Source organism: Hirundo rustica, chromosome 8 (genome assembly GCF_015227805.2).
Source record: "Hirundo rustica isolate bHirRus1 chromosome 8, bHirRus1.pri.v3, whole genome shotgun sequence".
NCBI classification, from domain to species: Eukaryota; Metazoa; Chordata; class Aves; order Passeriformes; family Hirundinidae; genus Hirundo; species Hirundo rustica.
Window position 1 is genome coordinate 7544902 of NC_053457.1, and position 25196 is coordinate 7570097.

The 25196-nt window shown below is 39.8% G+C and overlaps 1 protein-coding gene across 1 annotated transcript in view; it reads right to left on the minus strand.

Annotated features, from left to right (window-relative positions):
* The window catches only part of BICC1 (BicC family RNA binding protein 1), a 90089-nt gene that overhangs the window by 46646 nt on the left and 18247 nt on the right, over nucleotides 1-25196 (minus strand). Inside the window, exon 2 of the mRNA XM_040071050.2 lies at nucleotides 10395-10441. Coding sequence (XP_039926984.1) covers nucleotides 10395-10441 — 47 coding nt within the window. The remainder of the gene's footprint in view (nucleotides 1-10394; nucleotides 10442-25196) is intronic.

The following is a 25196-nucleotide window of genomic DNA, read 5'->3' on the forward strand; positions in this document are numbered from 1 at the left end:
GGGTTATAGAAGATCCAACATGAAAAGAACCACAAGAGAGGAGACAGAAGAATGCATGTCTTTCAAGGCAAGTCCATCAGTCCTTTACCCTCTCAGTAAAGGTTGGAGACTACTTTCTTAAAGAAATTAAATCCTCCCCATTTCTTATGCTAAACTAAAATAAAAGGAAAGCCCACAACTTCACAGCTCCATTCTGGGGATATGTGAAAAAGATGTGAATGAGATCTTCAAAGCAGTCTGATTGCCAGCCACTGAGATTTGGCATCGACTGAGACAAGTTTATCTCCTATCCTAGACAGTTAGGGGAAAAAAAAAAAAAAGTCAGGCTGCATTTAAATGAAGGACATTTACTGGAGTATCAAAATGCTCAGTCCACGCTGGCTTTCAACTCCAGGCTGTAACATTACAACTAATCGGGGCTTTCATAAGAACGCTTAAAAAGAAATTAAACTACACTGCTTACTTCTTAAACTATCATTGTATTTAAATTACTATTCATGCATTACAATTACAACAGCGGAGTGTCATAAAGCTCTGAAAAAACTGGAACTGAGTTTCTATTGGGGCAGTTAAACTTGACAGTAAAGATGATACTGACGGCTGCGTAGATCCCTGTTGCATCAACCTTTTGTTTCAGCTTTACCATTCAAACCCAGGCAGCTTTAGGTGCCAAGATTTTATTTATTATTTTTTTTCCTGACAAATCTGGAATCATTCCATGACAACCTCAAGTGCATGTTGCAATGGAACAGCTTTATTAGTGAAAACTCAGTGTTGTCACATACCCTGAGAACAGGGGTTCTGCTCTCACATGAACAAAAAGAGAGCACTCACAAGTACTCCAGCTATAATACATCTGTTCCAATAGTATAAATACTTGAGTTACATAACATTTAGAGGAAATGCAGCCTGGGGATGACTCAGAGTTCATGATCTCTGCAGAACATATCTCTGCTAGCTTCCCTCATTTCCATAATTGATAAAGTGAGTTCTAATCAGTGCTCTCCTCACCTTGAGGGATCAACCAACCAAAGGGATCAGGCATACCTGTCAGCAAGGTTCAATCCCTTAGTAAATAACCTTGTGCTTCTTCTCAAAATGAAGGAAAACCTAAGAAACTGTCTCTCTACAACTTTCCTTCTTCCTCTTTCCCCAAGTGTAATTGTAGTGTTTACAAGCCAAAATATGTAAGCTATTCTCAGTGGAGAAAAACCAGAAGACAACAAGACACTGGAAGACACCAACAAAACAAATCAGACTGTACTCTGACCCTGAAAAGACTGGCTGTGGTTGCAAATCATTGAGCCTTCAAGAAAAAAAAAGGCAGCTGGAAGACAAGCTTTTGGATTCCTTGTATTCCAGCTTGAAAAGTTTATAGTTTAAGCACTTTGGGGAGTTTTTACATTAAAACAGCAAGAATTCATTTTTTCTTATGGTGTATTTTTTGTTTAGCTGATTTTGGATGGAAACTGGAATGTCCTGAATGCAACAAAACCAACCAAACAAAACTCCCCCAAAGCCCACAAGTATTTCAGAATTCAAAGGAACTATTTTACACACAGCAGATGAACAAGAACATATATAACAGACCTTTCTTCATCTAAGCACATTAAATCAAAGTATTATTCTTTATAGTTAGTGTTGGTAAGAAACCTATTTCTGACCTTTCAACCTTTAGGATTGGGGCATCTTGGCCTTTTCTGCCTCAGGTATTAATGATAGTAAGAGGAAAAATGGGTCAGACAGGAATCTTCATCCACTAGTGTGTTTGTGCAGTTTCCCAGTCTGAATTCCTTCCCCATTTTTACCCACTTAAGTGAGGAACTTTTTCCACACAAGTGGGGAAAAGAAAAAAATTAAATCAGTTTGGACTTCAGTACCATGTGGGAAAGTAACTCAGAGACCATCTCACTTTACACCATAAAGATGTTATGCCTAGTCTCTGAATACTTGATTTCACAGACTTAAAATGTTCATCTTGCATCTTCAGCTTTCAGAAAAGTTGCCTTAGTCCCCTCAGTTTGTATATATTCACAGCTGTATAAACAAGTTTATTCTTATGATTTATTAGGACCATGGAATACAACTTAGATGAAAATGAAAGGAAAATATATTTCCACAGGACAAGACCCAAAGTGAAGAGTCACAGCAGACAAGTGAAATTCTACATGGGGTGATGCTCAGTTCCTCTTGCAGTGCACAGGGGGTGATGCAGCACAGTCTGAGAGGATGACTAATCCCTGAACGTGACTTTTGCCAGCAAGAACAGAGCAATGGGTGCAGCTGGAACCAGAACTATTATATCTAATGGTTTGTTGTCTTTTTGGTTTGGGGAGAGGAGAAAGCAAGGCAAGAACAAGGATGGGAAGGAAGAACAAGACTCAGAAGAGGGTTGTGTGAAGTTACCCGTTGTGAATTCAAACTCCAAAACTGGTGAGGCCATAGAAAGCTCTTGAATTGCCAGAGTACATCAGCAGGGCAGCATCAAGGACTACTGGTTTGGTGAGGAAATTTGAGGAATATAAGGAGTTAAAAAAGAATACAAAATGGCCCAAAGCCTGGGGCAAGTACACAGCTGTTGTGGAAGTCCGGCCAACATTTTGGGTACAGCAATGGATTTGCATCCCAAGCCCTGCTGTGGTTTCTTTCTCCCTGAGGTGATCGACAATCAAGGAAATTACAATCAAGAATCCACTGTTTGTCACAGCCACGACTCCAAGTTGGACAGTACAGCCTGACCCCAGTGTGTTAGCACCATTTCTGCAGGTAAGGATGAGGAGCTGCTCCTGAGAAGCAGCAATGGCACACGGCCCCAGGCCCCCCCACTACACTGTCCAGAGTTTCCAGTTTGTGCTTCTGTGTGGTAAAAAACCCCATATCTCCTATGCAGAGGAAAAGAATTAAAACCATAAAAGACAGAAAATGCTTTAGTAAGTTTGTTCTGACTTGAGACTGTCAGCACTGACAGCACACACGTAAGTGCAATCTGTTTAAAGAACAAGTGATGCACAGGGAGGACAAGGATCAAGCTCCACCTGTGTGCTCCACAGAAAGGAGCAGAGGGACAACGGGGCCTTTCCACGTGCAAAGGCATGAGTGCCTTCAACAGCAGGGCTCCTCAACTTCCCATTTTATAGTCCAACTGTCAGAAATCCAGACACATTCTCAGAAAAAGCTTGACCTTCTTCCCCAGTTTTACTTGGCTTGGAAAAAGGTAATATATAAATTATTTTAGACATTACTCTCTGGAATAAGCAGCATGGATAAGGATCAATACCCTCATATGTTTTTGTTCGTGCTTCCACTGCAAATCATTTGCTTCAATACTGCAGGAAATTGATTTTCACCTACCCACTTGTCCATCTCTGTTAAACTGATTTTTATTTCAAGCTTTTATTAAATGCTAAAATAACTATCAAAAAACATTGATGTGTTTCTAATTGACATATAAAATGGGAACAGGAGGGAAATTTGCCTCCTTCCCACCTGCATACTGCTACACAGTGTCATGTCAAGCTAAGCAAAACACCAACAACACTTCCCTACAATGTCTCAGGGCCAATATTTTTGTGCAGACTTTGAGGATTCCCCAGAGCAGCAAGCAGGCTGCTCACTGTCAAGGACTAATCCTAGCTCATACTGCCTCTAACAAATTGACCACCTTCACAAGTTATTCACAGCTGTTCCTACAGACCCTACAACAATTAAGGCAAATGTGCAGGATGAAGAGGTCCTGAAGCTAAAATTAGAGGTTAACATCACAGGCAATGCATTTATTCATAGTTTTGATCAATGTGTATCAAAATCTATGTACTAGATATTTAAACTAATGAACAGATTATGTATAAAAGCAATAAAGGCAGCAGAGTAAAAGGCATCAGTTTTACAAATCAAACTTTCAGACTGTACATAAAAGCTCTAAATCACTAAAGATGGAATTGGGAAAGCTGCCTGCAAGGATATGGCTCTGGAATTTTTATTGTTTCCATTTCCAGTAAGGGATTTTTAGCCTAGAAAGGGTGAGAACATATGCCTGCATGCACATACACACTGCATGTTTTTTAACCTTCACTTCACCTGAAAAGAACTAAGATGATTCTTAAAACAAGGGTCTTGTTTAAGCAAATATTTCAGTATTGTTGCTGCATCCAAAACCCGCATTAAGTGAACGTTCTGCAACAATAACATTTACAGAACTTTGTACTTCATTTACAAATGCAGCAAATAAAGTTAAGCGAGATTAAAAATCAGTTAAATGCCCTTACCTATGGAGAAACACTGAAGTCCTTTGCTTGATTTAAATGTTTTGTTTACCCTCAATATAAGTATTAGTCAACAGGTCACAGGTAACACTTTTGTTTTAAATACATGGCAAAGCACAGCCGAAAACAAAAATATTTAGGCATAGCAAAAAAATTATCTATAGAATTATCTGTCTGTACAGCACTAATGAATTACACAAGTAATGTAAAAAATTCTAAGAAAAAGTATCATTGAAAAATGAAGCCCCACAGAACACTGCTGAAAACACCAATACTCATCCAACACTCCTCTCTGAAAGCAACATCAGTAATTCTCCTCAGAAGCCAGAAACCCAGTGTATATTCTTGAGCTGTATCATTCTCATACTTGTCTCCTGTATATTATTTTTTTCCCCCCCAAGGTAAAATACAGAAGTTTCTGAGAAGGAAATCCCTCTTCTATTGTAAGGGAGGGTTTAACTCTCAGAATGAAAAGCACTGAGCACCTCAGTTGAGATGGTGGTGGCAAACCACTCCTTCTCCATTGCTTTACAGTGCAAGAGCTCATGCACAGTGTTAAATAAGCAGTAAAGTGGCATTAAGTTGAACCTTATCAACTAACACTTCATATGACAGGTAAAATCTCAAGATAGTGCCCATTGTATCAGAAGCAGCACAGGAGAAACTGGAGATGAAATGAAAACCACCAAAAATCCCTGCCTTAGCAGAATGGTCACTATACTACAGATGGGATGAGTGCCACCTTCCACAAAAATGAAGCCTTCCCACCACTCAGCTCTGCCTGAACTAAGCAAAAAGTTAAGTAAGCATTCTTGATTTACCTTCTTAGAGAAATTGATCCAACCTAAATAGTCTTCTTTCCACTGGGTGGGGTTTTGCCAAAAGGGAGACAAATGTCTCAGTCCCAAGATTTCCTGCAAATGTTAACTTCCACTGACATTCTTTCAGCCCTCTAATCCATGCTGCCCTCTCCAAGCAGTCGCTTCCTCTTCCTGGGAAGCTGAATGAGAGCGAGCTCAGTGTAAATTGGATGCCAGCATTCCCATCCCAGCCAGGCACTTGAAGCCAACTCTGGAAAGGTATGGCCCTAATATATCCTTGTCACACGCTAGGAGCCAAGCTCTACATCAAGAGGTTATTTTAATGTTAGTGCGGATCATGATTTCCACCCAAAAAATGTGGAATGTGAGGAACCAGTCCCTGCAGCTCCCAACTGCTCCTGTGGTTGAAACAGAGACAAGACCCATGATAATGTCTGATCACCACCACGTCACGAGGTCTCACCTCCAAGATAAATAACACGGCAAGAAACCGAGAGCTGAGTGTTTGCCATCCGAAATGGAAACACAGCCCTAGGGGAACTACAGTTATAAATAGGCAGCTCGGGAATAGCCATGGCTGAAGACACACGGAAAGCCCTTCAGAAGTCACTCCTGAACGTGGATAATAATTAGCTTGAGACATTTTAGTCTCAGGTCAATGATTAATATTTTTAATGCCTGAAAATGCCCTAAGCCACTTGCATTTGAAGCTCTAGATATGCTTCACGTTCTGAGATTAAAAACTAAGACTGATCCACTTCCAGACTGACCTACTGCAAACAGAAGATTATATTTATTTGTATCAGAATATACTACCTATAACTTACAAGATGCTTACATCAACACTGCATTAATGTATTCACATGTAAGAATATTGCAAAAGGTAGGTGGCTTGTCCCAGACCAACATAAAAGATATTTTTCAAAGATACAAGAGAAAACACAGGATTGAGCTTGCAAACCAAGCTCTTTTACTGTCTTAGATAAGCAAACAGGGCTTGAGGAAGCTTCCTTGCCACCTTTGCTGCCAGAGCCTCCCAAATAAATAAAAATGCACAATCATTAGTAACTACCACATAGAGGACTTAAACAGAAATATGATTAAAGATGCAGTTAGATATACCTGTTTTTTACATCTTCAAATAATTGCTGGGGGTTTATTTGTTGGCTTTGGTTGGGCATTTATTTGTTTTATTTTTTAGTCTCTTGCTACTACTGTTTCCAAATACTCGGACTGAAAAGATCAACTGTTTTTAAAGTATGGTTTCACCACATCTTGCTTCCAAAATGGCCTCAGTAACTTGTATGGTGCTGATTATTTAATAAAATTAGAAGCTACAGCTTAAACATGTTACATGTAAGCACAGGAAGGAAAATGAAAAGAAACCACTAGTCTTCCTTTACGCTCCTAAGCTCCTAATGATTAACAGAAGAGATTTTGGTACACACGTGAAACACTTGCCCAGTTGTAACTTCACAACTCCAAGCACACTTTGGTCTCCCTCAGGGAATAACAGAGTCTGCAGTCAAGAGAAACGTGAACATTTAAATACACTTTTTGCCTAAATCCAGAGATATCTTAAAAACCCCTAAGTATCTGCAACCGAGCAAACGCATACAAACACCACTTCTGTTTGTTTAAAAAAAGGTACAAAAGAAACCCTAAACATAAAAGAATGTCAAACAGCCAGGAGCAGTAAAACACACAAGTTACAGCTGGCTGGTAGTGTTTTGTGCTTCCCACAAAACCAAGCTCTGCAAATGAACGCTAAGAGCCAGGAAAGGCAGAGCTGAGAGCCCCTGCAGGCATGCTCCCAAAGCCAGGACTAACACATACACTGAATGATACTGAAATGAAGAGCTTGGATGTGACCCGGAGTCGCTGTGCAGAGCATCACAAGCGCAGCATTTCCAGGCACCACCTTCTGCACGTACAGTCCCACCTCAGCACAACTCCACCCAAATTCCACCAAAGCCACAGTCTTCACCGCCTATCACCCACCCCACTGCTCACAGGCCCTTGAGAAGGCTACAGACACATTCCTGTCCTGAGAAGCTTCAGAATGAAGGATTATCATCAGCACGAAGATACCCAAGTGTTCAGAAAGAAGAAAAGAAACCAACCTGTTGATGACAGAGCTAATAGCAAACCAAAATGATGCATGAAATTCCTTTCTGTCCACATGGCCAGCCCTCACCTGTTTTGGATTATGAACTCCTCAGGACAGAGAATCACCACCTTCTTACATTTTAGATGAGAGTGCCACACATCTCTATAGGGCTACATAAATTATCTGTTCCCTGGAACAATGTCCCGGCTTTGCTGGGGGAAAGAGCCTTGCTTCCTACCCAACCAGATGTTGTGGAACTTGGTGGAAAAAACCCACCATCAACTGAAAATGGGCTTTGGATCAAGGACATGTAATAACTTTGTATTATGTACTCCTATCACAGAATAAATTAGAACAACATTTTAGAGAGCAAGGTCCACAAGGATCTTTTACTTAAATAGTATGTAACACAACAGCAGAGAATTCCGTGTTTATTTAGGATTACCTGTCACTGAACTGCAGATCCGAGAGCTCTACAGAGAAAACTATCCTGTTATTTACTGATTTCTTGCTAAATTATTAGTTGGTCCCAGTGGTTTTGAAAAATCCTCATTAGATGTTAGGTTTTCCCTCATCTGAAGCAGTACTACAACTCAGAAATACTAGAAGAAAGTATGATGTGCTGTTCAGACTTTAGAAAATGACACTACCAAAAGACATTTATCTACTTTTCTCTTGAATTCAGGACCAGAGGAAGGGGCACTTCACCTGATCTTCACTGCCACAACAGGGCAGAAATATCACCTGAATTTCACCAAGAATTGGGGCTCACTCCGTAACTCCACAGGCAACTGCATTACAGTGTTTCTGCTAAAATGCTCCGTGAAATAACACATTTTGACATTTAAATTGTTATTAAACTCCGTAAGCTGAAAGCTGGTAGGAACAGTTCGCATCCCCTGAGATTCTACTTGATTTTGGAAATCCAAGTAATACTGCTTTCTCACATGTTTAAAGATCAGCAAAAGACTGCTTAGCACCAAACCCTAGTATTAACTTTCTTTAAAAGCCCCTGCAGCTTACCAATGCAGGCTGAGCCTCTGTCAACCCCCCAGGCACGGCCTCCTCTCTTCTCCCTCTTGGTCTGCATGTCTTGACATACGGAATCACCTTCCTGAATTTTTGCCTTGTCATTTGTCATTTCAACATTGCTATGAAAACTTGTTTCACCTCACACAGCACTTCCAGCCAACAGCTAACCTCAGCACACTGGGGGCAATTCAGAATACACCAAACACGGCATCGTTTATGCAAATAGTGCCTTCAGGTTCTAGATGTGGCCTTTCCAAGATGCACTTCCCCCTCCCTGTTCCACTCAAAATCTTGCCAATAATGTCCTGAAGTCTCATCATCTGAGCTGCTTTCAAAAAATGCCTTTGCAGCTTCGAGCTCGTATCGAGTTTCTGGAAGTGTCCTGCTGCCTTAGTTTGCAATGTGGTTCTAATGCCACAAATCACTTTCCTCCTCACTGCACCAACCTGAAACACATGAAATGAGTCTTCATTTTACCTCCACATACTCTGCCTTATTCATTTCACATGAGACAGGAAAAATCTAACTCTGATTAAAGGAAATTGCACAGACAGAGACAGTGAGTAAGCTATGAGCAACCGTCCAAAGATTTCTTCCAACAAAAGAACTCAAAGGAGATCGTTTCCATCTGGTTTCATTAGCTGTAGTATTGTGTCTATGCGCTTAGAAACTTCAGAAACCTACACTGTGGAGTTGATGATATTATAAGAATGCCAGTTAAAATGAAGCAGCTTTAACCTATTGCAGCACCCACGCTGTGCTAGATAATAATTATGCACAAATATGACAAGATCTAAATGCCAAGATTGCCACTGTATCATCAGTGTGGATAAAGAGTGCATTTATCCACACACTTGAAGTTGGGCATATTTTGCTTTCCTATTCAATTCAACACAGTATTTTCTGCTATTACAGCAGTGACTACATAATTGTAAGGTACATTGCACCTACAGTAAATAATCAAGTAATCAAATACACGTAAGCCACTCAAAAAGAAATATTCTATCCACATCTTTAAGAATTATGAGGAGATTTATCCAAGAGATAGAAAACACTGTGGTAAAATGAATAATGTGTAGAATAAAGCATAGGCTACTATGGCTTAGCTTTGTTTCAGCAAGTAAAAAACCTCCAAGTATTTTGATAAAGTCCTGAGGAGGAACAATTGACACATTCTCCTCTCTGCACACTAACATCAGACAGTTAAGCACAAGCACCACATTTGGAAAAATAACTCACTGTCAGTCAAGAGCAACATAAATCTGAAAATCCAAACATTTTGGCAGCATATACACTCCTCCTCACCCGCCTTTATCAGGGCACCCCACAGTCATATGCAGGGTAAAGCAACCTTTCACATCTTCCTTTCTGCCATGACTACTTAAAATTACAGCAAACTACTTCAGTGTACAACAAGTCAAAAAGGAGTATTAAGGCATTTCAGCATACAATAAAGTTTACACTGTCTTCTCTGTACTAAAGACAAAACAACCCATCATTTTTACTAGCCTGCAGCATGTAGATGTTCATGAACATAATTCATAAGTAATGTTCCTCACACTATTCTTGAAAAAAAAAACCTCTAGTACCATACAGCTTTGTAAAGAATTTCCAAGTCATTACTCTTGACCATGTTTCGCTCTGTAGTTTAGTTGCTGCAGGACTCCTTTTTCCAGTCCTTCCGTGCCTCTGTCCAACCACAAACTTTTTTGAACCATTTTGTGGATTGTGCATTTCCCAACCAAATATTTATGCTTTCAGCAATATCACAATAAGGCGCAAGTCAGTTTTTTAATAACAGGATGCAGCATTTATCCACAGACTGAATCCTTGAGACCACCTCACAACATCTTCTGTATGGCCACAATTAAGCCTAACAAATGTTCATCAGGCATATTTTAACATTTTCACTGAAAGAATTGGTAAAACTTAAATTGTTTTTGTGCATGGATGACAGGAGCACGCACCAAAGAACTTATTTCTCAGCTCATTCCATGCATTGCTGGTAGCAAGGAGACACTTTAAAAGACGAAATCATTTAAAAAAAAATTTGATTGATACGGTGGAAACTGCACATGAAGTTTAATGAGTCGATCACATGCATGAGTAATTGGTATATTTTTTTTTCTCTAGTCAGGTGATGTTAGAGAACTGAAATATGTTTCTTACCTTCTGAAAAAAGTCTTCCCCACTTTTCCCTTTGCCCTCTGCAGCAGCTGTAAAACAAAAGCAGGATCAGGTTACTAAACACACAGGAGAAAATTTGCAGGCTCACATATAGAAATTCTCAGTGAGTACACGCTACTGTAAAATAACTCTGGGTATTTTTTCTCATGCAATAAACATTTGTCAACAACTGAGTAATACCCAGATCAACCTTTCACAAGTCACTTGCCAAGGACTGAGTCTGAGCCCTCGGTATTTGCGTACTGGAGCTCTAACACACGGATACTTATTTTAGTTACAAAACACACATGGTCTAGGTGTAACCATTCAGTCACACTGCATACTTTGCCCTGCAATTCTACCAACAGCAGGATCAACAGAAAGCTAGGAGAGCACAAGACTTGCTGTATCAAGTATCACAGTACTCAGTGATCTCAAGACCACGACCTGGATTACCTCCCACTTGTATTTAAACCCGTAACTGCAAGTTTAGTTAATGCAAATTATCACAATTAAAACACTATGAGTGTTTGCATATAGCTTATGCTGTAATTTACTAGCAAGCAGTTCAAAACACAGTAGCTCAGACTGATTATGAAGAGAATTGTTTCCTTTTCCCTGGAGAAAGGGATGCCTTCAAAAAGAACTCCAAGGGTGGAAAAGAGCTTCCTGAATGGTACAGGATTACTGAAGCAACTTGCACTCATCATGATTTTTTTTGTATTTCTCATGTACAAAACAGAGCCCTCGAGCTCACCCCATCACCCTGGCTTCAAAGCTATGTTTCAACTACTTAGATCTGCCCCCTCCTCAATTACACAACCAATTCCAAACTCAAGGAACTGTTAACTCAGCTAATGCAGTGTGATAGCAAATGCAAGTGAGCAGATACAGGCTGGAGGCATGACATGACTTCTACCCCAGAGGAAGAAGTGCCACTACATTTGAAATAAGCTTCTCAAAATCTCAATAACAAAACACTTAAATACCACAGAGAAGAGCACACTAGCAAGTTTCATCTAACACAGTTCAGAAGTTCACGATTCAACTCCAGGGCAGCCAGAGCAAAGGCAGCAAATGAAGCCTGTCAAACACTCATCTTGCTGCAGAACAATTCCAGATTCCCCAGTTCCCCAAGTCTGAGGAAAAAAATAGCCCTCCTCACCTTCAAAACCCATAGGTGCCTGGGTGAGAAGAGCAAACAGGTCCATTTCTCACCAGAACAAGGTTTTCAGGAAGCAGAGAAAACAACTGGGGAAGGTTTTTGTTTTCCAGATTTACAAGCTACTGATGCAAGCAGAAAAACACAAGTTCCTTGAAGCAGCCCCTCGATAGGTGCACGTTGCTCAGCGTGTTTTCCATTAACTCAGGAACAGATAGGAAACGCTTTTGGGAAGGGAGGAGCACCACCACTCTATTTCAAGCAGAACATGGGACCAACATGCTTTTAATCAGAGGGTACACGAGATAAATTTGAGATGAGAATGTGACAGATGTGTGGCTGAAGCTGCAGTTTTGAGAATAGACAGATTTTGTTCCAGCTGCAAATGCATAATTTCCAAACTGAATACAAACAAGAGATGGCTTAAGATAATAGCAGTGATGCTCTGCAGGGCATTAAGTAGAATGCTGACAAAGTGGATTCCAAGCTTTTTCATTGTAGGTTTATTTTTAATATGAATCATTCTGGTGACCTGATTTACAGCTTGGCCCCACCAACGACTGATGGCACAAGAGATAGAACCCATCAAGCACAAAGTGGGAAAGAAGAGGGAATGGAAACATCTCAAAATGGGTTCACAGGAAAAAAACCCACAACAGCAGAGACAATAGGAAAGTTGGAGCAAATGGCACTTTAGAAAAATCTTTGGTTAGTAACTAGTGGGTTTAGTTGTTACAATATCCTATAAAGATATGGTTTCTCATTAATAAAATGCTTTATGATAACCCATTTGTCAGGTCTCATGATACCTTTGAAAAGACAGGGAAGACTGCGGTGGTTTTTGGAAAGACACTGAAGTTCAAGGTCTGTACCTTAGAACAGTTCTTCACATGTTCAGAGATACTGCAATCTGTTGGAATTTTGTCACTTCATGTTCAAGATGCAGCACTATTCAATCCAGGGAAAGGCATGCCACTGTTCATACCTCATTTTTCTATACTAAGGTGATCTAGTCATTACCATCTCCATTATGGATTGAATTAATAAACAAAAGATGCTCACAATTGTGATTTAAAAAATGTTGTTACACTTAGAATGATATATTTCACTCTAAAAGAAAAATTGCCTAAAAACTTGAAGACATACTACATGAATCAATGTATTTTGCTTCTTTTGAGGTTAGTTATTTTCCACCTATTATCTCCTTTTTCCCCTCCTTCCTCTTGTAACATAACTCTTTATACCAATTACCTACTTACTCTCATTTTATTTCCCAAACTTCCTGTTTTTTATGAGAAACAATTACAGTTAAAGAAATATAAATTCTATCAAAAATTTAAATTAAATTCATTAGTTTATAAACTTTTTGATGCTACCCACAGTTACCTACATTCGCATGTATGTTTACTCCCAAACTACCTACCTATGTTTAAGAAAGCTTCCAGCATGTGTCTGAAGCGTTTATGATTCATATGAAATTATCTTGAAGCCATTCTGCTCTCCAAAGCAGGTAAAGGCCATCCTAGCACTTCTGAAAACAGCAGGGATAGCCAAACCCAAAGGCAAATTTACCCATTTCTTTTATAATTGAAAAGCTAAACAGAGTCTGTTACAGCAAGACAAACCCAACATCTTTTGCAGGGAAATGAGCAAGAGAAGCATTCCAGAGTTAGGAAATTTATGCAGAAGCCATTAAAATGCAAATCATTTACAGTGTTCTCTACAAGCAGATGCAATTTAGTAAGGCATTGAGGTTTACCTCAAATCAGATAAACTGAGATAAAAGCAAACTCGAATTTGTGTTTACGAAAAAAAAAACCTCTCCTAGGTCATCACACCCCGAGATCATCTTTTCCAAACAAATCTTGAGAGTATTAACCCTGACTCTCAAAATAAACTTCAGCTTTGAAATATCATATTAAGAAGCTCACGATATTTACATCTGACAATGCACTCTGGCAAATTATTTTTGTAATCTTAATAATAATTAGATTTTCAAACCAAGCTTTATTCAAAAAAGCAGGAAGTTTTCAAGTTATCATACACCAAAGACCACTCCACCCTTCTGCCAGTGGTCCCTGTCCCCAAAGCAGGGTTGGGAGAAATCACAAACCAAATGCTAATTAATCCAGTTGTATCTGACTTCTGACTGACAAATTGTTTCATTTCTGCCAACTCAGGAAATAGTTGTTTTCTTAGAAAACAGCGTTTACTTTAAGGTATTGAATAATCACTTAACCAACTCTCACAAAAACGAGGATTATTTTTACACAAGGTGGCTACATTGGTTTCAGAAATACAGGTGAAACCTATGTAAATGTGCATAACAAGCATTTTATATTTTAAGCTATACTCTGTTTATTCTAATTTCTTCCATACCATGAAATATTTTATATTAGATTTTTGCTTTTCAAGACATATTGGATTGCTGAGGTTCCATCCAATACAAATATGAAGCAGTTGAAACAGGTGTTAACTGTTATGGTATCCATGAAGTGCACCATTTGTCTACTTAATCACCAAATCATAAAAAGGCCCAATTGTAATTCCTAGGTTCACATGGAAAAAATGAATTTGAGCTTTCACTTCAAATGCTATTTTAGTTATTTAAAAAGTTATTACAATACAGGTCATATTTTACAGGAAAGGAACTCAAGATACACTGATTAAGCCAAGTCTTTAAATGAATTACCGTAACTTTGCCGATCTCACACATCAGTTTTGTGTCTTATTTTCCAAACTCTTGAAGTTATCAAAAACTCAGGGAACTGAATGTGACTGAGTTGGTGACTCTGCCTTTACATCAATTAGTGTCAAATCCTCTCTCTGTATCAAAAGATTATATTTTTAAGAGAACAAGAAAAGCACGTTCTGCTCTTCAGGTCTCAACTATGATGAAACAAAATCATTCCTTACATCAAAATACTCTTTAACATGACATAACTAGATATTATTTTCATTTTATCAAGACAAATCAACTTAACAGGATTTCAAGAAGCTGCAGAATAACATACCCGAAGCTAAGTCCTCAATTATCCTTCACCTTTCCTATCCACTGAACGAGAAAGATTTCATAATTTTCTTGACACTTATATCAAGACTGTCCTCGTATTATTTAGGTTTGAGTTTTTTCTGAAGCTGCCACAGCTACATAGCAGTGATTTGTATTTACTCCTAATTTTTTAAGCGGAACAAAAGTTATTTATTGAAAGCCTGAGCTATTTCTCCACAGTGACCAAGCTGCTGTCATACACAAAGAAATCCGACCAAAAACTTCTGTCATTGAACCAGAAACCACCTGACAAAGAGATGTTTTCCTGTGCACCAAGTCAGACACTAACCCACACATGCTCTGAAAGCTTGCTTATATCAAGCCAAGATAAAGAATTCCACCCCCATGACCACAGAGTTAAGCCAAATTGCTGAAAATATGCCTTCAGGAATAAAAAGATAGAGCGTACATTGTTAAAGAAAAAAATCTGACCTTAAACTGAATTTGCTGAAATCCAAACAAAACAACTTTCCATTTTTCTTGCAATTGCAAAGCCAGTCTCAGTTCCAGTTTTCACCTTAGGAACTTAAGAAGTCACAGAGACAATTCAGCTAAAATACACAGTCTGACAAGAGAAGTAAAAAGGTTTAAACAAGCAAGAAATCTGCATGAAAAATCCGAATATTTGAGGCTGTTAACTGGCTTTTCAATAACATTATGTATTCTTTTTACTTTATTCATTATAATAAACTCCATAAAATAACCTGCTTCACATAGCAATCTCTCAATTTTGGAGTCTTATGTGGCTTCATGGAGTTTTCCAGAGTTGATGAATGAAAATCAGATATTCAAATCTTCTTAAACTTATATACAGAGCCATCTTCAGATTTTGAGGATGCTCACTATAGACAGGTCAGAGTCAACTGATGGTACCAGCAAAGGAGACTGAGCAAAGGGAGAAATGCTCCAAAATTCTTGAGGAATAACTGGAACATTCAACAAGCGAGAGAAAAAGCAAACTATACCTGTGCATACACCATACTCAAAAAAGTAACGACAAAGTCTGGACCTACATGGTATCTGGAATATTACAGAAACTGTCCACTATCTACATATTTTGCGTCAAAAGGACTCCTGGACTGAGGGTGAAAGTGTCACCTTTTATTAAAGTCAGGTAAAAAATATTAGAAGTCCAAACGAAACAACGCACGATACAAACTCCAAATGTTTATAAGGGAGCATTCTTGCTCCGTTATAGCAGCCAAAGAAGAACGGGAAGAATTTCAGCGTGCTCAGTAAATGACAGTAAGCAGCCTGTCAAGTATCTGGACACTTTTGGGTGGGTTCCACTGTACCGCCTCCTGCTAGCAGGAACTCGGTGCACAACTGCTGAGCTATCCACAGGGAGGCCAGCTGTGCTCCAGCATCTGACACACCAAAGCAGGGCTGGGAAGAAAGCAGGCTGAGCCTGGAGTGCTGCTTTTAGCCTGCTGCTGAAATGCAGTGTCAATGAGCCCCCTTGGCCATGCACGGCCTCCTCCCGGACCCTTCGCCAGCTGGAAGAAGTTCCCTGGATCAAGGCCTGTGTCATTCAAATGTGACTGTAAACACAGACAGGTAGCACATCCATAACCCTCATTCTCCCTTTAATATCAGTCATATTCACTTAGAAGAATATTAACTTTTCAACTCCCCTGAAGACTGTATTAAAATTAAATCATTGATACTACAATTAAGTTTGTTGGCAAACAACTAAAACCAGCTCTACAACCAAAACTCATGAAGCTACACTCATCCATCATTTGTGATGAATAAAGGGAACAGCAACATAGAGAAAAAGGGAAAGCTTAAAATAAACTACACTTGCTTCCACTAGCTCTGCATGCCTTGCCAAGGAGCGCAAGAAAAAAAAGTCAAAACAACACAACTACCCTGAGGACCAAAAAGACATTGATTTTCAACAGATATTCCTAGAGATTTCCTTGCAGTATTTGTAGGGACCTGACAGATTTGGTGACTGAAAGCTAAGGGGAGAAACAAATAGAAAGGGAAAAAAAAGGAAAAAATAATTGGGTCATACAGAAAGCAACTTGCCTTTTCCATTCCACCATCAATATTTTTAGAGTTGCTTAACTAAAAAACTCTATCTAAAAATCAATAATTTAATACATAACATCTGTAAATTTTAGCTATCTAACAGATTTTTCTAATTTTGCAAAACAAATTTAACCATAGGGAAAAAGCTGTCTGCCAAGACTCTGCATAGAAATAAGTCTGCTTGTTTATTTATTTTTAGAGACAAGCCACAGCTTGAAGGCAGGCTGTGAAGCTGGGGTTGCTCTGGGAGCCCCTTTTTGCTTGGTGCAAATCCCTCCTTTCAAAGGCACACTGGGGTGCAGCTGGTCCCCACAACCACGGAACGCTGCCTGGTGGAGCACAGCGAGCGCATGGCAAGGGATTGAGGAGCTTAATGAAGATAATGAGGTGACTGCCTTGCCTCCTGCCAGCCACTCCAGAACAAAGCCAGAGAAACTGAGCAGCTGTCAGCACTGCATTACCTGATTAAAACTACTCAACCAGCTGCCACTTGTTCACTGCCTGAGCCACAAGTGCCCCGCTGTCTCTCTAACTGGGTAAAACATTACTGGGAGTCTCCTGTGCCATCCTCCAGAGGCACTCAGGGACTTCTGCTGTTTCCTACACAAGATATGCCAGCTGATGCTTCCAAACAAATTTGCAAAGCTCTGCCAAAGTCTTCATTCCCATGACTGACACAGACTAAATCAATGGCCCTGCTTCTGGGATCAGCAGAGGGCTTCTTGGAAATTGCTTGACTAATAAAACTCAACTGAAGTCAACAAGAAAAACAAAGCCAAGCAAAGCACAACTTCACTCAGGATTTCCCGAAAGCATAAGGAGTCTCGAACGAACACAAGTTTTCCATTTCAAGTCTGTAACCGCTTTGATGGTACTGTGAAAGGAGAATATCCGTGCAGACAGGGCACCCAGCTGACAGGTGGGGGGAAAGAGGAGGAGAATTCCAAGAAAGAAACGCTTGCTGATTTTTCATCAAATAATTCCACTATTATCCCCAGATTTTTAATTACAACCTACATTTTTCTTCCATTTTAATCAATGGATGAAGACAGCTTTTTGACACCTAAATAACAGCCTATTTCTAGGTCCTCTTCAGACAGAACATTTCCATCTGTGCTATGGATGATGAGTTTTTTACAAGTGAGCCTATCAAAAACTCAGTTATGAGACAGCTTTGTTAAGATCCATTGCTATCAGCCTGAGTGAAACCTGATTAAAACCTTACATTAACTACATTCAAGCACTGTAGCTCCCCCAGTTTCGAAAAAAGCATCTTTGAAACAATACTGGAGACAGTAATAAAAAGGGAGGAGAACAATTCCATGACTTTCCTGTTTATAAAATATTTTTGCTGCCTATATCTATAAAAATAAAGCATCTGTGACCTCAGCCTCCCTTCACTCTTTGCCAAGCAGCTCCCTGAGAGATGTGAAGTAGAATCAGTCACATCCCAAAAGCATCACCTATACTGAGATGAGTAAAGGGAAGGTGATGTGGTTTAGCTTCCATTATTTTAATCAAAGGGGTAATTAATGGTCACCCTACCTTCAAACAGGACTTCTAGCATCTCAATTTTCCAGGAAATTTAGAATGCTACAGCCAAAACAATAGGCTGGCCAGAAAAAAACAAAAAAAACCCCAACAACAATCACATTGTAACAATTTGTTGCAACTCCTTTGTAGTGGAAAACTGACAGCAGCAGCGCACAGCCAGGCATGAAGGCAGGGAGAGCACTGTCCCACTTCAAACACAGCTTAGATGTTATCAGTTCCCTGGACCTGTTATCCAAAGAGAGGTAGTTTTGGAGGAGACAGCTGGAGAGGGGCAGCTCTAGTAGCTGCAGGAAGATCTCACCAACATCCCATACTGCTGCTATAAAACACTTCTCTGCACAGCAATAAAAATTATGAATATTTATGCCAGCAACTCACTTGCCCCCTACTGTAGGCTTCCCCTCTGACAGGAGGGAAGAGCCCAAAACCCTGTGACAGGATGAAGCCCTTCTCTCACCTCACCTGCCTCGGCTGACTCCCCGTTATTATTAGTGCACAGCTGCCATGCACATAACCTGCACGACATATGGGGCTGTGGCTCCCTAGGAAAGCATTTCAAATAAAAACATGGAAGACAAGGATGCAGGGTGTAGCATTTTGCACCTTCCCTTCAGTGTGGCCGCTGTGAACACTGCAGAAGGGACAGGACAGCTGAGTGAGCTGCCCCAGCACTGCCACACGTCTGGAAATGGGCCAAAGCATTCACAGAAGGGCAGGAGAAATAAGAGATGTAAAGCTGGTTATTCTTCTAAAGAGCACTGCAGTGGGACTGCCTTGAGTCACTGGATGTGACAGCTCAAAAAAACAAAACAAAAACTCAGCCTTTGAGTGCCTCAGGAGGCAGAACTTCCCTTGCTGCCAGTGCCTGACAGATCCAGCTCTGCCCCGAGCGAGAGTATGCATTTAACAGGACTCGCTGTTTACAGGAGGAAAGAAAATCATAATATCAGAAGCGCCCTGGGGGCTGACAGAGGATACCTGCCAAATACAAAACCTCTGCTCTCAGCAGATTGATGGCTGGGGATATTCTCTCTATTTGTTTAGCATTCAACTTTCCCTCAATGCACAACCACTTTTCTTGTCAGGTATGAGCACAGACACAGCATGATTCATTGCATGGGAGGGGAGAGCGTAGCAAGGCTGTAAAAAAATTAGAAACAAAAGCCCCACAGATTTGGATAGAAATGTACACAATATTTTTCTGATGGTCCTGCTTGTTATGAGTCATTCACAGATGTGGAGTTAAAGGAGAGAAGCCAAGATGAAGTCAAAGACAAAGCTTTATACAGGAAACCAGTTAAAGTCTGTTGCAATGCAGGTTAAACACTGAGCTCCAGGCCTTTTCCAAGAGTAAGGAGACACTGCCTGTATCTGGACCCATTAAGCTGAACAAGATTCTGGAATATAATTGACAGGGACAAAAAAAAAATACCCCCATTATTTGGAATTTCAAAGTCTCCTGCTTTTCTAAAATTCAACCGACCCCACACTCTCCAGCTTCCTGGATGAAACTGGAATATTTCGAGCACAAAACCAGAGTTTCCTTTTTCTGTCCAAAAGCACTCACTCTTAATTTCTGTCTCTATCAGAAGAAAAAAAACAAACCAGCAGCCTGTTTTTAAATGTCACATGTTGTGAACCCTTTTCTAGGCATCTGTTCCCCTGCTTCTGCACGTCCATACAGCTGGTAACACTTGCAAATCCACACACCCAGGCTGCTTGGCACTCTCCTTTTCCCTTAACCTGAGAATTTTGAATGTCTGCCATCTTCTAGTTCGCATTCATCAGTTTCAAAATACACTGATCACCTTAGATGTAAATACTTCCCCAGACAAAAATCCAATTCAGGCTTCTTGCTGTATTTTAGACCCAGGTTCTAAGGCATGTCACAATAGAGGAAGTCTAGCAGGGGGCTGTTCAGTTTAGAAAAGTCAATTTCCAGTTCAGGGTAAAATTGAGAGCCACTCTTGCACACTAAATTTGTAATATGTTAGACTACTGACAGTACTACTGAAGCAGTGCCCACCTGATATCAACTGTTGCCTTGAGTATTTGCAAAAAGTAAATTGCATCATTTTTGTATCTTTTACTCCCCCTAAATGAAAAGCACCAGTTAAAATTTACATACAGAAAAATTTAAACCCACTTAAACCTTTCATGAGGATAACTGAGCTATAAACCAGCATTAAGTAGCAAATGACAAAAAGTTTAAAAAGCCAAGAAGAAAAGCATAAGATAAACAAATTTAAGTAAGTGTAGGCATAAGCACTGGGACAAGGCACTCATGCATTCAGTTAATTAAAAAAAAAGGACAAAGGTAAAAGTCACACTTAAACACATAACCCCATCTTCAGGAATACACTGCATGTCTGAATTCATAGCTTTAGAGAGAGGAAAAAATGGTGCCAGTTTATTCTCGGATACCACCATAATCTACATAACATCTGAAGAAGGCAAGTTCATCAGTTTGACCCAAGAACCAAAATAATTTGTTCAAGTAACATCAGTGAGGAAATCACAAAGCAGATTTGTAGAGAGAGCGGGATGGTTCCCCCCAAAGGATGGAAGCAGAGGAAGTCAATTCACCCATCCATCCATCCTAGAGCTGTGCATCACCACCACAAAGGGTGCACCAACTTGTCACCCATTTTCCCATGCACTTGCCAGGCAAGAAATCCAAATTATGTATCAGCACAAAAATACAGTGATATAAGACACTTTGCCCAACTCAAGTTTACTCACAACACCAAGATCTTCCTGCTTTTAAGAAATGAAGGAAATGAAGTAATTGTTTAGGTAAGAACATCAAAGCACAACAGAAGTCTAGACCCTTCTGGTAAAGGTGAACGAGTTCTATTTTCACAGCTGGCTTTATGTCCACATTTTCATCATCTACATGGATTTCTTATGAACTGTTCCCATGTTAAAAAACACAACTGCGACATACAGCTGCCAAAGCATTAAATTATTCTACTTATGTTCACGCATGTAAACAAAACCATACATATTCACAGTGAATCAAGAATGCCAAGATGTACAATTAAGATTGCTAGACAGAGCTTACGGTAAGATAAAAGCCAGCACTGGTTTAGATTACAAGTGGTAAAATTTGGCCAGAAGCTTGGCATCCATACCAACTCCAATCATGCCACAATAGGAGATGTGGGCTGTGTGTTAAGAATAATTTACCAGCTTTTAATTTAGAATTGTGGACTGCTTCGCAGAAAAAAGGACGGCTACCTTAAGACAAGCAGAAGCATTCTGATTTTAGGGTGTTAAACAAAAATAAATTAAACCAAATACATTAGTTTTAATTAGTTCCTAATTAAATTACTCCACCTGGGAAATCCTACCAGCTTTTAGACCAAGGCAGCAGTACAGATATAAAAATTTCTGGACAGAGACATAGCAGATGTATGTATCCAGAAAAACACTGCTCTAATGTGGCACCAGGAGAAAGCCTCTTCTGGGCAAAAAGATACAACTCCACAGGAAATTCTGCACTTCTACTGGTAGCACTTCTTTTTGAGTTTTTTGAGGTAAATAGTTTTCTATGAAAAGTCCACTGAATGGCAGCAAATCCTTCTGAAATTCGGGTAGACAATAATTAAATTCTTCCATCTATTTCTTATTAATTTTCATCAATAACTACAGAAAACCTACAACAATTTTCTTTACATGGAAGAGGAGCTGAACGACAGGAGGATAAATCATGCTGATACAGTATTTAGTTTGCTATTTACTCTTTCAGAAAACCTGAGCATTCTTGCCAAACCAAGGGTAAGGTGGCATATACAAGTGGAATTTCAAGTTACACAAGCAAGCAGCAAAGTCAGAAATTCAAAACTCTTTCGTTGTGAAGTTGCTTACACTCCAGAGAACACAGGATGGCTCAAGCATTAAGAAACTGAGCTCAGGCTGTGTATGACAGAGTCACAGGAAAGAAACCTCAAGTTAGTCACCTAAAGGTTAAAATAAACCCAAACCAAAACCTTATCTGGCAGAACATACAGAAATAGTTATTCAAATACCACAATGCTACTGAGATTTGTCCCTCAAAAATCCCAAAGCTCTTTCTGAAATTGAATGCAGACATGCTGGAAGCACACATCACTAAAGGCTACACATGGATAAGAAGTTTTAGCTGCCCCTTCACCTTAAAGCACTGATCTAGGCTCTCAGCCCTATGAACATAGGGACTCCTCCCAAATTTGGGCGGACCTCAAGAAAACAAAATTAGTCAAAGATGCGAATTTTGCAGTATTTAAATAAAAATAAATTATCATCCTATAGGAATAAAGATTATCAGCAACTTTATAACTCAGCCATCAAGCCCTGTATGCATTTTTGGCCTGTGATTCCATTTACATTAACAGGCTCAAGTTAATTTTTCTTGGTTTCCAGGCTATGTCTTCTGGCTACAGGGGAGATGTATAAAAATGCAAAGCTCCCTCCACCCAAGTCTCTAAACAGATGAGTCTTTAGAAATCCAGCTGCATTAACCACTGGATTCCTCGTGATTTCCACCTCCTAGAGGCAAGGTCCTGCCACGGGACAGCTGAAACGCTCCCAAGGGACCGCAAAGCCCTGGCAACACCTTTGAACTGCTACACTTGCGAGGGGAGGGAACTCTTCATTGGCACTTTTCAGTACTCAGGAAACAGCCCTGCAGAGGGGTGAAACCACCAGTGGGCACCTGGACTGCTCAAACCTACCCCAACACCGCTGTGGGCATCAGAATAACTGAATAAACATCACTTTGGAGTGTGTGCACCAAGACTTGAAAGCCAGCCTTTGTGGGCTGCTGAACCTTTTATTCAAGCCTCACGAAGCCGAGCGAGGCGTTTAAAGACCGGGCAGGAAGTGGAGAGTTGAAGTTATGTTGCCTACACAAACAGGCCCAAAATATGTTACTCAAACCCCAAGATTCCTTTCTTTTCAAGCACAAGCAAATCACTGACTACAGTGTACGATCTCAAAGACTTGCATCTGGCCCCCTGCTATCTTATTTGTATTTTTATGGACTCTAAGCTATTTCTACAACCTCTGTTTACAAGAAATATATAAGTCGGGAAAACTCTACAAAGCTGCATTTCCACAGCCTTGTGACACGGTGCAGGAAATGCTTAAGCTAAATTAATGACCACAAGTAAACAAGAAAGCATTGTTTTGTGGTTAGACAACTGTAATTCTGAGTTACACAACTCATTTATCTAGAAACCTTGACTATTTCTGAAATTAAATTCCCCTTTTTTATGTTCAAGACTCAGGAAAGTCCTGCTTAGAAGAAACGATACAACACAAAACCCCTTAAGTTCATGCAAAATAAACTGGAAAGAAACTTGTAAACTTAGAGGATATAAAATGTCAAGCGTGGGGAAGTGAAAAATTAAAACAAAGAATGTGCAATTTCTGCCAAAATCTAGAAAAACAAACAATAACAAGTAAGGAACTAATATTTGGCCCATTTCTGCCTCCAGTTCCTGCATGGGGGCTTTAGCTCAAGAAAGATCATATTTTTGCAAACAAAAGGAGGCTTAAATAACAAGATGTTAGCGCAGCTGATTTAATGCAATGCTGTTCTCAGGACTGTTTTACCATTTTTGCCCAGTGTTACTCAATCTGGATCTTTTCCGTAAAAGTTCACGTCAACTTCTTTTTTTCTGTATTATGTCAAGTATCAACTCCTTTTCCAGTAACCAATACAAAAACAATTCCTTATCACCAAAACCAGGATGACTTTACCACCTATTCATAGAACTCACTATGGGCTGAGCATTGTGTAACATCTCTCAACATGTTGCACTTGCAAAATATCCCAGTTTTCATAAATATTGCCCATGTGTTTCATGCTTTCATAAAGCTTTTGCCAAAACACTCACTTTTTAAGCGACACGGAAAGCTTAGTAATCTGGAAGGAATGTCAGTGAACCAAAGAGAAAAATCAAGTCTACTTTCAAACCTTGCCATTTGCCCTGTTACCTGGCAATTGGTGTTCTTTGGAGTAATCATAATTAACTGACATAATTAGCGCACACATCCAGGTCTGCTGAGGCTGAGGTGACATGGCGCACTCAGCAATTTCATGATATCTTTCGTAATCAAGGAGCATAATGCCACTCTGAGGACTTGATAGCGAATAAAACCAAAACCACAGCCAGTTTCTGGACAAAAAAAAAATTAACGTGCCATCTGATAATTAGATAACAATAAGATTGCTATGGTAGCAACTGGAAACCACAGGAAAGCAAGCTTTCACTCAACAGATACAGAAATATTGATGAGGTTCTTTTTGAAAAGACCAAGAAGTAACTAGCATAAAACATCAACTTACATGTCAAGGAGGCCTGGCAAAAGGAAAAGTATTATCCAAAAGTCTTTAAAAATAAACACAGCCAAGAACCATACAGAGGGAACACTAGAAGAGATTGCTCTTGAGAATAATTCTAGGAATGATAAAGACAGCAGTATAGGAAAAATGTTTTGGTTATTTTTTTAAATTTATTTATGGAGGCACATTTATTCCTGAGAAATCCCCAACTGTGTGTGACTCATACGATGTAAAGCACAAGCAGACCCATCCAGAAGGTACCTCCAATTCAGTTATACAAACAGGGTATTTTTAATTTACAATAACCACATCTGTATGCTGGCATGTGGGAAAACAAGAACGCCGCACAAACGCGTGATTTCTAACTCAAACAACAGTTTTGTTTCCAACAGGCAAGGGGGGCTTTGAACTGCAAACCTTCCTAAGGAAATACAGTCCACTTGAGAGCAGGGGGACGTGGCACAAAGTCAGCATTCCCAGACACAAATAAGCGTGTAGTGGGGTCAGCTTTCTGTGAGAGAAATGAGTTACCCTGCAATAAAAATGACTATATGCGTGTTTGCAACAGCCATCGGTAGTTTCTCCAACCAAAACCAAACCATGTGAGTGCTTTATGTCCAACAGAATTAGCAATAAACCAAGCCTCAAGCAGTCATTTTTGCTGCAGGG